Here is a 14,115-nt window from a genome sequence, read left to right on the forward strand (position 1 = left end):
GGCCCTTCCTGTCCTTCCTTGGGCTCCTCTGGGCAACTCCCCCAGGGGAGGCAGATGAGCCTTATGACAACTGTGCTCCAAGGGGCCAGCCCAGGCCTGGGGAAATGGTGCTTGGCTTTCCAGAACTGCCCAGGTCCTGAGAAGTCTGAGGGGTGTGGGAAGGGCCCATAATGGGGGGCAGTGGGAGCCTCCTGGCTTGGCTCCCTGACGAGGACATAGGGACGTGGCTGGTGCAGCTCAGCTACCCAACTGATGACCTGCCGCATGTCAGGCTCCTTCTGCTGCCATTTCTCACCCTCCCTGCTCCCTCCTGACCAAGGGTACTAAAAGGTATGAATCTTGTCCCGGGTCCAGTGTAACAAAAATTTAAATAAATTTCCAGGCATGTGGCCTGGTCTGCAGAATGAGAGCCTTCTCGCTGTGCATTGTGGTGATGGAGTCAACCACAAAGCTCTCAGTGGTTTGCAAAACTCAATGCAAATTCTAATCCTTAGGAGAGTCATCTTTCTGCCTGTGTTTTTTCCTCGCTTGTCCTTCGGTCTCTGCCAATTTCAAGGAGGCAACGTGTCACATGATTCCTTTTAAAGTTGGGCTCTGGCTGGTGCTGCTTTTCCTACCCACTGCCCATCTGCCGGCTCAAAAGACAACCTGAGTGCTGGGTGGGGTGGGGGAACCGCCACAGTGAGTGCTCAAGTAAGAACAGAAATATTTGACTGGACTGGGTCCTAACAGAGGCGATTTTATTACCCTAAATGTCCTGGAAACCCTGTTGCCTCTGGCTCGAGAAGACTCCAGGCTTGGTCATTCCCGGATGACCTGCTGCAGCGAGCCTTGGCGTCCTTCTGCAAGTGGCTGTGACATGAGTCATGGGGGCAGTCTCTAGCGAGGCTGAACAAGAGGTGGGTACAGAACAGGGAGGTTGCATCTTCTCCCCATCAAAGGTGAGAGACCAGCAGGCTGACAATAGCCACTGGACCCCCTGGGGCTTATGGTGGGGACCAAGGGGTCAGCATCAGCAGTAGGAGGTCGAGCCTGGGGAGGACAGGTTAGGCCAGTCCAGGCCCTGACAGAAGTGACCCTGCTGTTAACTGCTGAGCAGTGCCCATAATATCAAAACCAGACATTGCCTTAGGATGGAAAGAACACGCTGGGTTCTTTCTTACCATCCTTCTCATTTAAAGGAGCAGTGAGGTCCAGGTTCCTAAGTCTTTCCCTTTGTGAAAGTCACCACTTTTATTTCATGAGGGAGCCTAGGCATGCTCTTACGGTGGCGCATTAATGTCACAAACAAAGCAGATTTTATTTTTATTTGAATTGGCCAAATAAAATGTTCTATACAAGGCAAACAGTTCAACATGAAATATTTAAATTAAAAATAAATTACTTCCATCCTATATAAATCTCTAGCTGCCACATACAAATGAAAGATATCAGTTATAAATGAAATAAATTAAAATAAATGGTTGTAAGGAGCTAGGTGTGGTGGCATGTACCTGTCATCTCAGCTTTCAGGAGACTGAGGTGGGAGGATGGATGCCTTGAACCCAGGAGTTTGAGACCAGTCTGGGCAACATAGCAAGATCCTGTCTTAAAAACAAACATCATTGTAGGATCCTCTGTTACGACCAGCATAGGTTACTGGTTTGCTCCCTAACTTGGTTCTGGACTCCAACATCTCTATTGAATAAGATTATTGAACAGTCCTTTGGGACAGCCCCTTCTTAAAAGAGCACTTGATGCCCAAGTCTCCAAATCACGTTCAGGTATGAGGATCAGGTGTTCAGAGTCTAAAACAATGGTTGAAGAGCAGAGAATGCAAGGTGGAATCCCAGAAGCCCAGGCTTCTCAGCCACCCTCTGCATTCTTATGGTTCACCTGGAGATATGGAAACAGGGAACTCAGCAAAAAAGCATGCATAGGCACAGAGCAGCAGTCACACATAGCAGTTGAGTCTGAGACCTGTAATGTGGCCAAACACTTCTTTGTACCAACATATGGCAATTTCCAGCACTGTCTTAGGCTGAATTTACCATAGGATCTCTGGTTTCATTAAGTGAGCTAGATTAATTTAAACCTCAGAATTAGAAAACAAACCTTTGGGGGCAGAGTTTAGGCCACAGATGACAAATATACAAGGCATGTGTCAACTAATCCCTCCATGGGCAAGCATTACTAATTGACCACTGCATTCTTCTATCTCAGATTCCATCTCTACACAGCACTTCGGGCAGCCTCTACCCATCAATCATGTTTAGTGTTTGGGATGAAAATCATTTATTAACCTTGGTCCTTCTCTATGTTCTGAACTATTTTGTGTGAAGGAGTAGCTGTAACACAGGCATCGAAGCCTGACACTCACATGAGTTAGGTGCCTTAGTCTAATCATTTAACTCCTTTGAATTGGCATCCATTAAATGGATAGGGCCACCTAATAGAATTGTTAGAAAGATTAGGATGATACATGTAAATTGCCTAGTATCATGCCTGAAACATAGTAGGCATTTAATAGATGATAGCTATAATTATCATTATCATCATTATTATGTTATAGTTTTAAGGCTACTAATGTTGACAATGGAATTGATGATGACATTTTCATTGATAGAACAAAAGCATAGTATCATATATGAGGTTGAACCATATGAAATTGATGCTTGTTTTTGACCTACAAAAATGGCAACTTTTTCTGGTTCAAGCTAACATATAAGATATAATAATGTATTTCATTCAAATCCCTTACTTGTTCCAACATTATCAGTCTTCCCTTCAATGGTTGCCCCCAGAGACACACTCTCTCACCATTTTAAAATTTCCCCAAATCAGTTGCTAGAGAGTAGGCAAAGCAGGTAGTCCCCTGGAGAGAAGTTGAGGACCTGGTGTCTGGTTCCACTATCTGGTATCTGGTCCCGTAACCTCCAAAGGCCTCCATTTCCCCCTCTGCAGATTGGGAATAATTGTGCTTTCTTCCACAGGGGTTTTGTGAAGATAAGAGATAATGGATGAGAAAGCACTTTCAAAAGTTCAAATTATTATACCAAAGCAAGGGATTATTGATTCTACTAGACTATGCCACTTCAGAAAACATTAGCAGTCAACATTTAACTTTTAATGTTTTTCTATAGAAAAACTGCACATAAAAGAATAGAGAGTTCATGCAATCATGCCAAATGGCCATGAAAATCAACCTTGAATATACTCTCAAGTGGATATTAGAACTACTAACTTAATATATAGTGCTTTGTCCTTGAAACTTGTACCTTGTCAAGGTGAAGTAAATGCAGTAATGGAAACAGTAAGAACCATTGTGTTTACAAGTGCCTCAAAGTCAATTTACACTAGAAAATCACACACTTTAGAGCAACTCACAAGGAAGACAGAGGAATTGCTTTTTTCCTTCCTTGGAGGTCTTTAAAATGAGCTGAGAAAGTTTAATTTTTTGCTTAAAGATAGAGATACAAACTTTATGACCTCCCAAAGTCACTTTCAGACCAATGGCTTTAGCAGTTCTAAGAAGGGACAGTTTTATATTTTGCCTTCGAGGGACATTTCTTTCCTGTGCTCTATCCCAGGGTGATCAATGAGTGAGGGAGGATAATGGGTTTGGACCAGCTACTAGCAGAGGTGTGTGTGGCTCAGTTCCAATCCTGAAGTGTTTTCCTCTTGTTCAGGGAACCTCGGCCAAAACAGGGCACCTGAAGAGGGTCACCTTTAGTCGGCCTCAAAGGCGCTGTTGGTGGCTCCCACATATTCAGACTTCTTCTTGTGCCTTGTCCACATTTTCCGGAGGATGCCGGGGACCCCGCAGGAAGCACTGCCCGTCAGTGGTAGAGAGGCTTCCACTCCTTGGGGAAGGGCTGGATACTCCTCAGTCATCTTCTTGAGATGTCTGGATCTAAAGAAAAGCCAGGAGTGGGTGGGGAGGGTGGTCCGCTCACAAGCCAGACTTCATTTTTGCCCTAGAGAAGAGTGGCCAGAGCTCTATCTCCTCTGCTCCTCCTCTGTGACCAGGATCCACATAGCTGTAAGGTCACTGTAGGGACCCTCACAGGAACGGCTTCCCCTGGGGAAAGCTTCCCATGGTGTGAATGGAGGAGGTGGCCCTGGACACGCTGGTTCAAGGATTTCAAGTTCTGCTCCTGTCCCCCTGCTCTGGGTCTGGTCTTGCCAAAGGCTCTGCATCCCTACCTCTCCAGCCTCTATGTGAACAAACTTGCTGGAAAGGACAGGTCCCCAAGCAGCAGCTATTGAAAAAGCATGAAGTCTGGGATGGGTTCCTGCTTCCCATCTGCTGTGTGACCTCAGGCAAGTGACTTAACCTTTACCAGCCTCAATTTCTTCATGTGCAAAATGGGGATAATCTCATCTAACTCAAGGGGCTTTTTGGAGGAGGAAAATGAGAGAGTGAAGCATCTGGCACACTGTGGGCCTCAACATGTGTTCATTCCCTACACCCTTCTCCCCTTAGGTGAAAGAAATGGTGGCCTTACTTTTCTTTTCTGCAACCAGGGTCCAGGAACAACTTGAAATGACAATGATTGAGTTTAGAGAGAAGGGAGCCATTTAGAACCCTTTGCAATGCAGCCATGTGGACTGAAAGGGTGGCCTCTGTCACCGCACAGTGAAGTTTTTGCTTGTTTACACCAGCAGTCAGCAACAGTCGTTGCCACTTAAATATTGTACCTCATTAAGATAAAATAAATATGATCCAATCTTTTTGGATATTTATTGGATATAATAGAATCAAAGAAAAAAAGTTTTTGTTTTCTCCAGTTAAGTCCCCATACATTGAGTGACACATGACTTGGTTTTTATAATTCTTTCTAGCCAACCTTCTGTCACTCAGAAGTGCTCCTCACTAGCCTGTTCTTGCTCTGACCTCCCATTGCTTTCAAAGTGTGCAGTGCTCAGGCTGACGGTGTAGTCTGCAGCCCCACCTGCGTGCATCCAACATGTTCCCAGGTGCATGGCTTCCCAACTACTAGATGAATTTCCTGAAACATGTTGACAACAGCTTGTACTAAGCTCTCCACACATTATCTCTTTCAATTCTCAGGCCGGGTGCGGAGGCTCATGCCTGTAATTCCAGCACTTTGAGAGATCAAGGCAGGTGGATCACTTGAGGTCAGGAGTTTGAGACCAGCCTGGCCAACGTGGCGAAAACCCATCTCTACTAAAAATACAAAAATTGTCTGGGCATGGTGGTGGCCATCTGTAGTCCCAGCTGCTTGGGAGGCCGAGGCTGGAGAATTGCTTGAATACCGGAGGTGGAGGTTGCAGTGAGCCAAAATTGCGCCACTGCACTCCAGCCTGGCGACAGAGCGAGACTCCCTCTCAAAACAAAACAAAACAAAACAAAAACCAAAAAATTAATTCTCACCACAACCCCCTAAGATGGGTACTCCCTGTGATTCCTGTTTTACGCTTTTGTTTTTGAACGGATGGGGACAGGAAGGCTGAATAACTTGCCTGAAGTCATGGTGGGTCGGTGGCAGTTCCAGCCTAGAAAGCAGATCTGAGAAAAGAACCTAACCCTTCGCCACCCTGAAATGCCTGTAGTGTGGAGGACGTAGTCCGGGGCATACAGGTATGTGCTGAATCGAGTTGAAGACTCACTGTCTTGGTGCAAGGCAGAAGGCAGTGTCACTGAGGGGTGTTGGGGTTATCCACTCCTGCCTCCCTAGCTGCCGGTTCTGGATGAAAGCGAGTAGTCACACTGCAGTTGCAAGTGTGGTTTGAAACCTCTGTACTTGACACACTTCTTAACTGGTGGGCAGGGGACCCTGAACTTACTCATGAGACATTTCTGATGCCCACATGCTTATGGGAGGTTCTGAATATGGCTCGTGATTACATTCATCTAATTAACCAAAAAACCTCCCAAATGACTTCTCCAAGCCTAAAGAGTGGCGTTAATGAAGTGGAAACCATGAAAAACTCTCCCATTTAATCCTACGGAAACAGTTGATGAGGCACTGCAGAGACCCAGGATTATTGGCCTCATTAAAAGGTAACTTGCAGCTGGCATGGGTTTGTGTCAGCCTCTCCAGGGTCTGTCAGCCAGGCGGCCTGGTGCTCTTCTGGGGAAGGAAGGATCAGGACAGTGGGAGGCCACAGGCGGTGGGGCCAGAGACGCAGCACTTACCCTCTCATCAGAACAGCTCCCTTCTCTGTGCCCATGACTGTCGCCTCCAACGAGGCAGAGGTCGGAGTTTTCACTGAGATCCGGGGCACTGGCGGAATCTGCCATGAGGAAGCGGGAGGGAGTGTGAGGATGCATCTGCCTTCCCACGCTGGCCCTGACTGAGGCCGTCTGCGAGTGGGGATGACTGAATGGAACCACCACCGCCCGGGCATAGTCCTCATCATTCAGCAGGTGTGGGACTGCCTGGGAGGGCTTGATAAACAGTGCCGGGCCCCACCACCCCAGCTTCCGAGTCCGTGGGTCTGCTGTGGGCCTGAGAATCTGCATTGCTAACAATTCCCCAGATGCTGCTGGTGCTGCTAGTCCTGGGACTCCACTTTGAGCCACTGACCTAGAGAAACTCAGGAGAGAGAAACAAGAAACTGGAGACAGCGCAGCTCAGTCTTATGTGGCAACTGCCACCCTCACACTTCCATCATCACTGGTGTCCAATTTGTTACTAAATTCTGCAGATTCTTGCTTTGATTAGGCTGCGTAGGGTAGGGCCAGCCCAGCCTCTCCGTTTCCTCTGCTGCAGCCTTCAAGCGACGGTGACCTCGGACCTCCTTGCTTCGGAGCAGATCCACCACATTCCTCATGCCCCTCCTTGGGCTCTAGAAGCATAAGTCACCCCCACCCCTGCCCAACCACCTTGCAGGGCAGATTGACTCTGCAGCTGTTCCTCCAGGCTTCTCAGCACAGGACGTCCTCATCTATGCAGCTCGGCCTCCCATTGGTCCCTGTGTGTGTCAGTAGCTCCACTGCCAGCAGTGGGTGCTCCCTTCTCTGATGCTCACACAGCAGCACCTCCTCCTTCACCCTCTGGCTCTAGGCCTCATCTGTCTCCCCTTCAAGGCTGCTTCCTTCAGGAAGCCTTCCCTGAGGCTGGTGGCCCACGGTGATCTTTCTCTGTCCTCAGATCCCCACAGCACTGAGTGTCTATGTGAGTAGCAGGGTCTGGGACTGGACCACTTGGCAGCCCTCCTCACCCGTCCCAAAGAGTGGACAAGTACTCAGGAACATAGAGAGTTAACGGAAAATTAACCAGTGGCCTAACTAGGGCTAAGTCCAGAGGCCGCTTGGACAATAGACACACTCTGTGCTGTGTTCTTCCCCCTAAGCCCTATCCAAGGCTTCAAGTCACCACATTCCTAAAATCGCTGGGAAATTCCCGGTCAAGGGCACTTTCTTCATCCCTCCTCCCGCCCGGTCAAGGGCACTTTCTTCATCCCTCCTCCCGCCCCAAGCTGGCTGACTGTGGGCAGAGCTGCTGCCACCTGGTGTCCATCTGAACGCTTCCTTCCCGTTAAGCCATGGGCCGGTGAACTCCCACACCCCTCATCTCTGGGTGAAAGGCCTTGTTCCCACTCTTTTCCCCTGTCCTTAGGCCAGTCTCACCCAGCACACTTCAGCACTGACTGGGATTTAGCTGTGTGAGCCCTGGATTGCTCTCCATGCTGAGGTCACAGATCTCTGATAAGCTGTGGGACCCCAGCCCCAACTATCTCCAGGCCCGAGGAAGGGTCTGTTGTGCTGCCTCCTCTTCCTCTTCATTCTTTTTTTATTTTTGAAACTGAGTTTCGCTCATGTTGTCCAGGCTGGAGTGCAGTGGCAGATTTTGGCTCACTGCCAACTCTGCCTCCCAGGTTCAAGTGATTCTCCTGCCTCAGCCCCCCAAGTAGCTGCGATTACAGGCATGGCTCACCACGCCTGGCTAATTTTTGTATTTTTAGTAGAGATAGGGTTTCGCCATGTTGGCCAGGCTGGTCTCAAACTCTTGATCTCAGGTGACGACCTGCCTCCGCCTCCCAAAGTGCTGGGATTACAGGTGTGAGCCACTGTGCCTGGCCTCTTCCTCTTCGTTGTTATTCTCTCCCTTTGTAACTATATCCCCATCACCACCCTATACCCTCCCAGCTTCCTCTGGACTCCTGCTGTCACTGCCTCTCTGCCAAGGACACTGTCTGAGGCCAGCTTAAGGGCTGGGGCCAGTCAGCCCAAGATCATGGCTACCTGCCTCCTCTTGACCTTGCTTTTTCTCTGGCTCAGGCGAGGGCAGCTGTTGGAACTGTCACAGCCTGATAATCTTCCCTCGACATCAACTGCCCAGACCTCCTGGTTTCCCCTGAGTACCAGGTTGGGAAGAGCAAACAGCCCTGTGTGTGGTTTTCCTAGAATAGCAATAACCTAAATGAGATTCCCTGGATTAGGTCTCCTGCCCAGACCAGGAGCGAAGCAATCTCTGTCCAATTTGTTTGTGACGATGAGGGCCTGGCACAATAACTTGGGTCTCTTCTGCTTCTCACATTGCACCACCTACGGATCTTGAGAGCGGATATTCAAAAAGTCTAGGATGCCTGAGCTGACCTCACTTCCAGGCACTGCTGACTCTGCTAACCAAGAGGGAACCCAACATTCACGCCTAGAGATGAGAGAGATGTACTGATAGGCCTGGAGATGTGCCACTCCATCTCCTTCAAGGAAGGACAGCTGCCCAGCTGTGGGAGGGAGGACAGCAGGGTGGGTAGCAGAAAGCTCTTAATTCCTTCAGGTGGGCTTGGCTGTAGAGGGCCACCTTGTCAAGGTCACACCCTTCCTGGTACAGCCCACATGCCTTGATGGAGTGAGAAGGGAACATAAAAGCTTGGTCATTTTGGCCTGACTCAGACCAGTCTGAGTGGGTAATGCTTGTCCCGGACCTCCCCACAAGGTGTTGAAGCCCTAGTCCTGGATGTGACGGTATTGTGAGCAGGGGCTTTGGGAGGTGATTAGGTTTAGATGAGGTCGTGAAGGTAGAGATCCTATGATAGGATCAGTGCCCTTACAAGAAAAGGAAGAGATGTCAGGGATCTCCCTCTCCCCACATGCACAGAGGGAAGGCCATGTGAACCCACAGTGAGAAGGTGGCCATCTGCAAGCCAGAAAGAAAGCCCTCACCAGATACTGAATCTGCTGGCATCTTGATCTTGGACTTCCCAGCCTCCTGAACTGTGAGCAGTTGTTGTTTTAGCCATCCAGTCTATGGTATTTTCTTACAGCAGCCTGTGCTAACTAAGACAGTGGTGTCTGGTGTTTCATAGCGCGTGAGAACCTCATATCTCTTTTCCCCTGTGACTGTGCTTGGGAATTAGTCAGGCATTTCTACCTGGCAGGGTCCTGTGATAGAAACCAGCCCATCCCGCCCCCACCCCCACCATGTGTAAGATGTCTATTGGATAATAACTTCTTTTGTTTGCCTAAGACCTGAATTTCTTACAAGAAAGAGAGAAGCAGCCAGGGATGTTCCACAAGGGCAAAAATTAGAGCCAACTGAGAGCTTTTAGGAGCAAAGAACAGCCAGTTATGCTTTTCTAATAATCCTCAGGCCTGGAACAAAGAACACTGAGTCTCTCTTCACGGCACAGGAGAATTAGACATGACCAGAAGCTTAATGCACAACAGATACAACTAAGCAGGCTTATTCTACTTACCAGAGATTTTCCATATGCTCGATTCCCACACAGATTTGATGTTTTGGGTTCAGAAATCCCCACTGTAACATTGAACAGAGGAGATATTACTCAGTGGTACTCTGTGTTCTGCCTCCCCCTGGCTCTGCATCAATTACCTTGTTAGCCAATCAGCCATGGCAGGGAATTCCTAAAGGCCTTTGTACCAAGCAGCAAAACCAGGCAGGAGGGTCAGGCCATGAGGCAACTGTCACTCTTCTAGGGGAGCTGGAACTAAGGCCTAAATAAGATCAGTGTGTCTATGTACGTTCATTAACTATAACAAACATATCCCTCTGGTGGAGGCTGTTGATGGGTAGAGGCTGTGCTTGTGTGTGTGGGGAGGCTGTGCTTGTGTGTGGGGGCAGGAGGTATATGGGAAACCTCTACCTTCAGCTCAGTTTTGCTGTATAACTAAAACTGCTGTACAATTAAAGTCTATTTAAAAATAAGATCACACGTGTGGATTATTTAGCACTATGTCTGCATGCAGTAGGTGCTCAGAATGTGCCTTCAGCTCTTCCTTCCTTCCCAAGGCCTCAGATCACAAGACGTTAAAGAGGTTCTCAGAGTTAAGTCTTTATCGCTGGGATCAGTTATTTAACACGGTGCTCTGGATGCCCCTCTGAAAATGGGCAGAGAACACTTCACGCGCGTGCTGGGAAGGAAGTGCAGCCGCATAACATGGAAGGACCGGAGTGTATCAGATCAGAATCGTGGGACGCTGGCTTTACGAGAGGTATGGGTGGAGAACCTTGGAGAACCTTCTTTCTAATGCCTTTATTCCTGATGCCCCAACCTAATTCTGAGTAGGTTTTGCCCTGAAGCTTCTGAGGATTCAGGTGTTGAGCTGAGGTAGCTGACAAAACATAGGGGAAAGCTGGCTTTCAGCACAGGTCTCTCTGGGGCAGGTGTCCCAGGACAAGCCCCATCTGACTGTACTACAGAATCTAGAAATAACTCCCCTCCCACAAGAAAATACCTTAATGCAAATGAAATCAAGTATTATAAGACTACCAAGATTAAACTATAATGAATGGAGCCCTGGCACAACTAATAATAATAGCAGCTCACATTTTTGTCTGTACACCAGGCACTGTGCTGAACATAAACCGTAAAAGTATTATCTCATTTAATCCTCACCACAGCCTTTCTTTTCTTTTCTTTTGAGACAGGGTCTCACTCTGTCATCCAGGCTGGAGTGCAGTGGCATGTGCAATCTCTAGCTCACTGCAGCCTTGACCTCCTGGGCTCAATCAATTCTCCTACCTCAGCTTCCGGAGTAGCTGGGACCACAGGTGCACACCACCACGCCTGGCTAATTTTTGTTTGTGGAGATAGGGTTTCGCCATGTTGCTCAGGCTGGTCTGGACTAGTCTGTACTTTCCAGTCAAGGAAACGAGGCTTTAGAGATACATAACAGTTATGATAAAGCCAGGTAAGGGTGATTTAGGGAGTAGCGAACTGACTTTGGGTGGTCTTTCAGGGTTAAGGAGGCTTGACTGAGGGACCCTCTACCCTGGCTAGGAGAAAGCGGAATTTGCGAGGTGGAGAGACACAGGGAAGGCAATCTGCAGAGAGAACAGTGTCAGGGAAAGTCCTGGGAAGCAGGATATCATGGAGCTGTCACAGAACTACTCCACGGCTCAGGGCTGTTCTACGTGATAGAACGGTGAGGACAGGGGTGTCATAGGAGGTAGCCTTGGAGACGTCAGTGTGGTCTGGAGGGCAGAGGCCAGGAGCGGACACAGTACTTAAAGCTGAGGGCGCACAGGGGCAGATTTCTGCTCTCAAGTGGACCTCTCTGGTAGCCTGGTGGGAGGGGCTGGAGGCTGGGCCCTTCACTGATGATGTTCTCTACACAGTGGAGATGAAGGGAGGGGGAGCCAGGGTAGCTCGAAGTAGGTTTCAAGAGGGCTAGGAGAGAAATACCTAGGAGTTGATGCTGTCCGTGTTTCATGTCGAAGGGGTGGGGAGGGCAAGGTGGCATTAGGGAAAACATCCTGGGGACTTGCTGGGATGAAGGATAATAGCCCCCACTGAGAAAGGAGGAAAGGCTTGAACAAGTTGGTTCTGAGGTGCCTGAGGACATCTCAGAAAAAGTCCTGGAGGCAGCTAATTCTCCCAGGCCCAGGCCTGGGGACTGCCCCATTTCCAGGCACCTGAGAGTTTCTCAGTCAGGTCTCTGCATTCAGAGTTCCTACAATTCCCAAGATTCCCCGGAGCATCTTTCTCCCAGGTGAGACAGCTACTGCGTCCAGGTGCCGTCTATGGCTCAGGAAAAAAGCAGTTCCAAAATCTGAGCTCCCTGGAGACAGGCACCTTTCTTGACAGGAGGATGGTCTGGCTTTGACTCAGAAACATTCCCTCCCTCCCACCCACTCTGGAATCTATCAGATTGGAGGAGGTGAAGGAATTGAACCAATCCCCAGCCCAGTCTCTCTCTCTCTCTCTCTCTTTTTTTTTTTGAAACCTCACTGGCATATTTCCTGCATGAGCTGACTGTCACGTGCTGGGCAGATTCTCTCCATATCATAACTTATTGCTCTTGTCTTTTAGAATAAAAGACTGACTCAGGCAGCTCAAGCTTCCACAAACTACTTAGAAAGGAATGAAAGTGATCCCTAAAACTAAACAGTTGGAAAGACATTCCCTGTGAGGAAGAGGCACTAGCTAGGGAATCAAAAGACCTGAGATTTATCTTGGCTCTGTTGCTTACAAGCAGTTCGACCTTGGGTAGGTCAAACAGTTTCTATGGTTTCAGTTTCTTCTGGAAATTGGCAGAGGGGCAATTGCAGTAAATCAGAGGCTCTCTACGTTCAGGGTGCATTAGAATCACGTGGGGCGGGGGCAGTGAAGGGTGGTGGGGAGAGGGTTGTTAAAACACAGATTAATGTGCCCTAAACCTGGAGTTTCTAATTCCATAAAATTTGCATTTCCAACAATTTTTCAGGGACTGCTGCTGCTGCTCCCGGGACTCCACTTTGAGAACCATGCATTAGATCATCTCTAAATCCTTGCTGCTCAATATGTTGTGCCCAGAGCAGCAGCATCTGGAAGCTTGTTAGAAACATAAAATCTTGGGGCCTACCCAGTCCTACTATATTTGAATCTGCATAAAAACAAGATTCCTAGGTGATTCTTTTGCATATTAAAACTTGAGAAGCATGGCTCTAAACTCACTTTATGATTTTATAGAAAAGATAAATATTCTGTCTCTTCTTCTTTCCACACACACATGCACCCACCCACCCACCCACCTATATATAGACACAGAGAAAAAATCTATCTCGTCTTCATTTGCAAGGCAGATTGTGGTTTTCCTAATGCTTTCAAACTCTGCATACATATACGTGTATGTAACCACTTAATAGAGAATATAGCTTGATGTATAAGTTCTTATGCAAAGGATCAGAGGAGCAGGATTAGGTTCTTAGCAATCAAAGAAATCTTGGTGGCCTGGTCTAGCATCTACAAAGGGAAAACTCAAAGATGGAAGGGACTATACTCAGTAGAGTCTTATTTCAGTTCTTGTAATATACAAAATTGCCAACGCCCAAAGGCTTTCCGAAGGACACCCTGGACTTTCTATTGTGTATTTTTGGAGTTAAAATATGAATAACTTTAGGTTGTGGGCATAACGGAAATAACCTAAACCAGCAATTAAAGGCAAAATACCATCATAGACTTGGGTGGGCTAAAGGCAGATTCCTGGTTAGCTGCTTGGGGTGGAAGCCATTAAAAAAAAAAAAATAGTATCTAAGGTAAAACTATAATGTTTCCAGTTTTCAAGACAAACTTACTCCTACATTCTTGTTATAGATTGTTGTTTGGGTCATTCAAATTTAGAATGGTAAGATTTTATGATGGCAGTTTATGAAAAGCCTGTACAATTTTACACACACACACACACACATTCTCTCTCTCTGTGTGTGTGTGTGTGTGTGTGTTAAATAAATTATGTGAGCCTCCTTTGCTTCATGGATCATGATTTTCTCTACCCCAGAGCATTCTGATTTACACTATCTCTAGAATACAGTAGCACCTCCTGTGGAGCAAGATGGTAGATAAGGGCCCATCTCAGTGGGTCATGCTTATAATCCCAGCACTTTGGGAGGCCTTAGCCAGTGGATCACTTGCATTCAGGAGTTCGAGACCAGCCTGGGCAATATAGCAAGACCCTGTCTTTTAAAGATAAAAAAAATTAGTTGGGCATGGTGGCTGTGCACCTGTAGTCCCAGGGAGGCTGAGGCGGGAGGAAGGCTTGAGCCCAGGGCAGTTAGCTGTGATTGCTGCCACTGTACCTGAGCCTGGGCAACACAGTGAGACCCTGTCTCAAACGGAAAAAAAAAAAAAAAAAGAAAAAAAGTATTTACTCATTACGTACACCTAGGAGTGATTGTTTATAGGTAGAAGATGTGTGGGGCTAAGGTAAGGCCTGACAGC

General features: G+C 47.8%; 1 protein-coding gene across 1 annotated transcript in view; it reads right to left on the bottom strand.

Annotated features, from left to right (window-relative positions):
• Positions 1 to 1,266: 1,266 nt before the first annotated feature.
• The window catches only part of VXN (vexin), a 965,102-nt gene continuing 952,253 nt past the window's right edge, over positions 1,267 to 14,115 (bottom strand). The window contains exons 5-7 of the mRNA XM_050802078.1: positions 9,652 to 9,713; positions 6,143 to 6,240; positions 1,267 to 3,892 (exon numbers count right to left, since the gene is read on the bottom strand). Of these exons, the coding sequence (XP_050658035.1) occupies positions 3,709 to 3,892; positions 6,143 to 6,240; positions 9,652 to 9,713 (344 nt within the window). The 3' untranslated portion in view covers positions 1,267 to 3,708. The remainder of the gene's footprint in view (positions 3,893 to 6,142; positions 6,241 to 9,651; positions 9,714 to 14,115) is intronic.

Source organism: Macaca thibetana, chromosome 8 (genome assembly GCF_024542745.1).
Source record: "Macaca thibetana thibetana isolate TM-01 chromosome 8, ASM2454274v1, whole genome shotgun sequence".
Classification (NCBI taxonomy): domain Eukaryota; kingdom Metazoa; phylum Chordata; class Mammalia; order Primates; family Cercopithecidae; genus Macaca; species Macaca thibetana.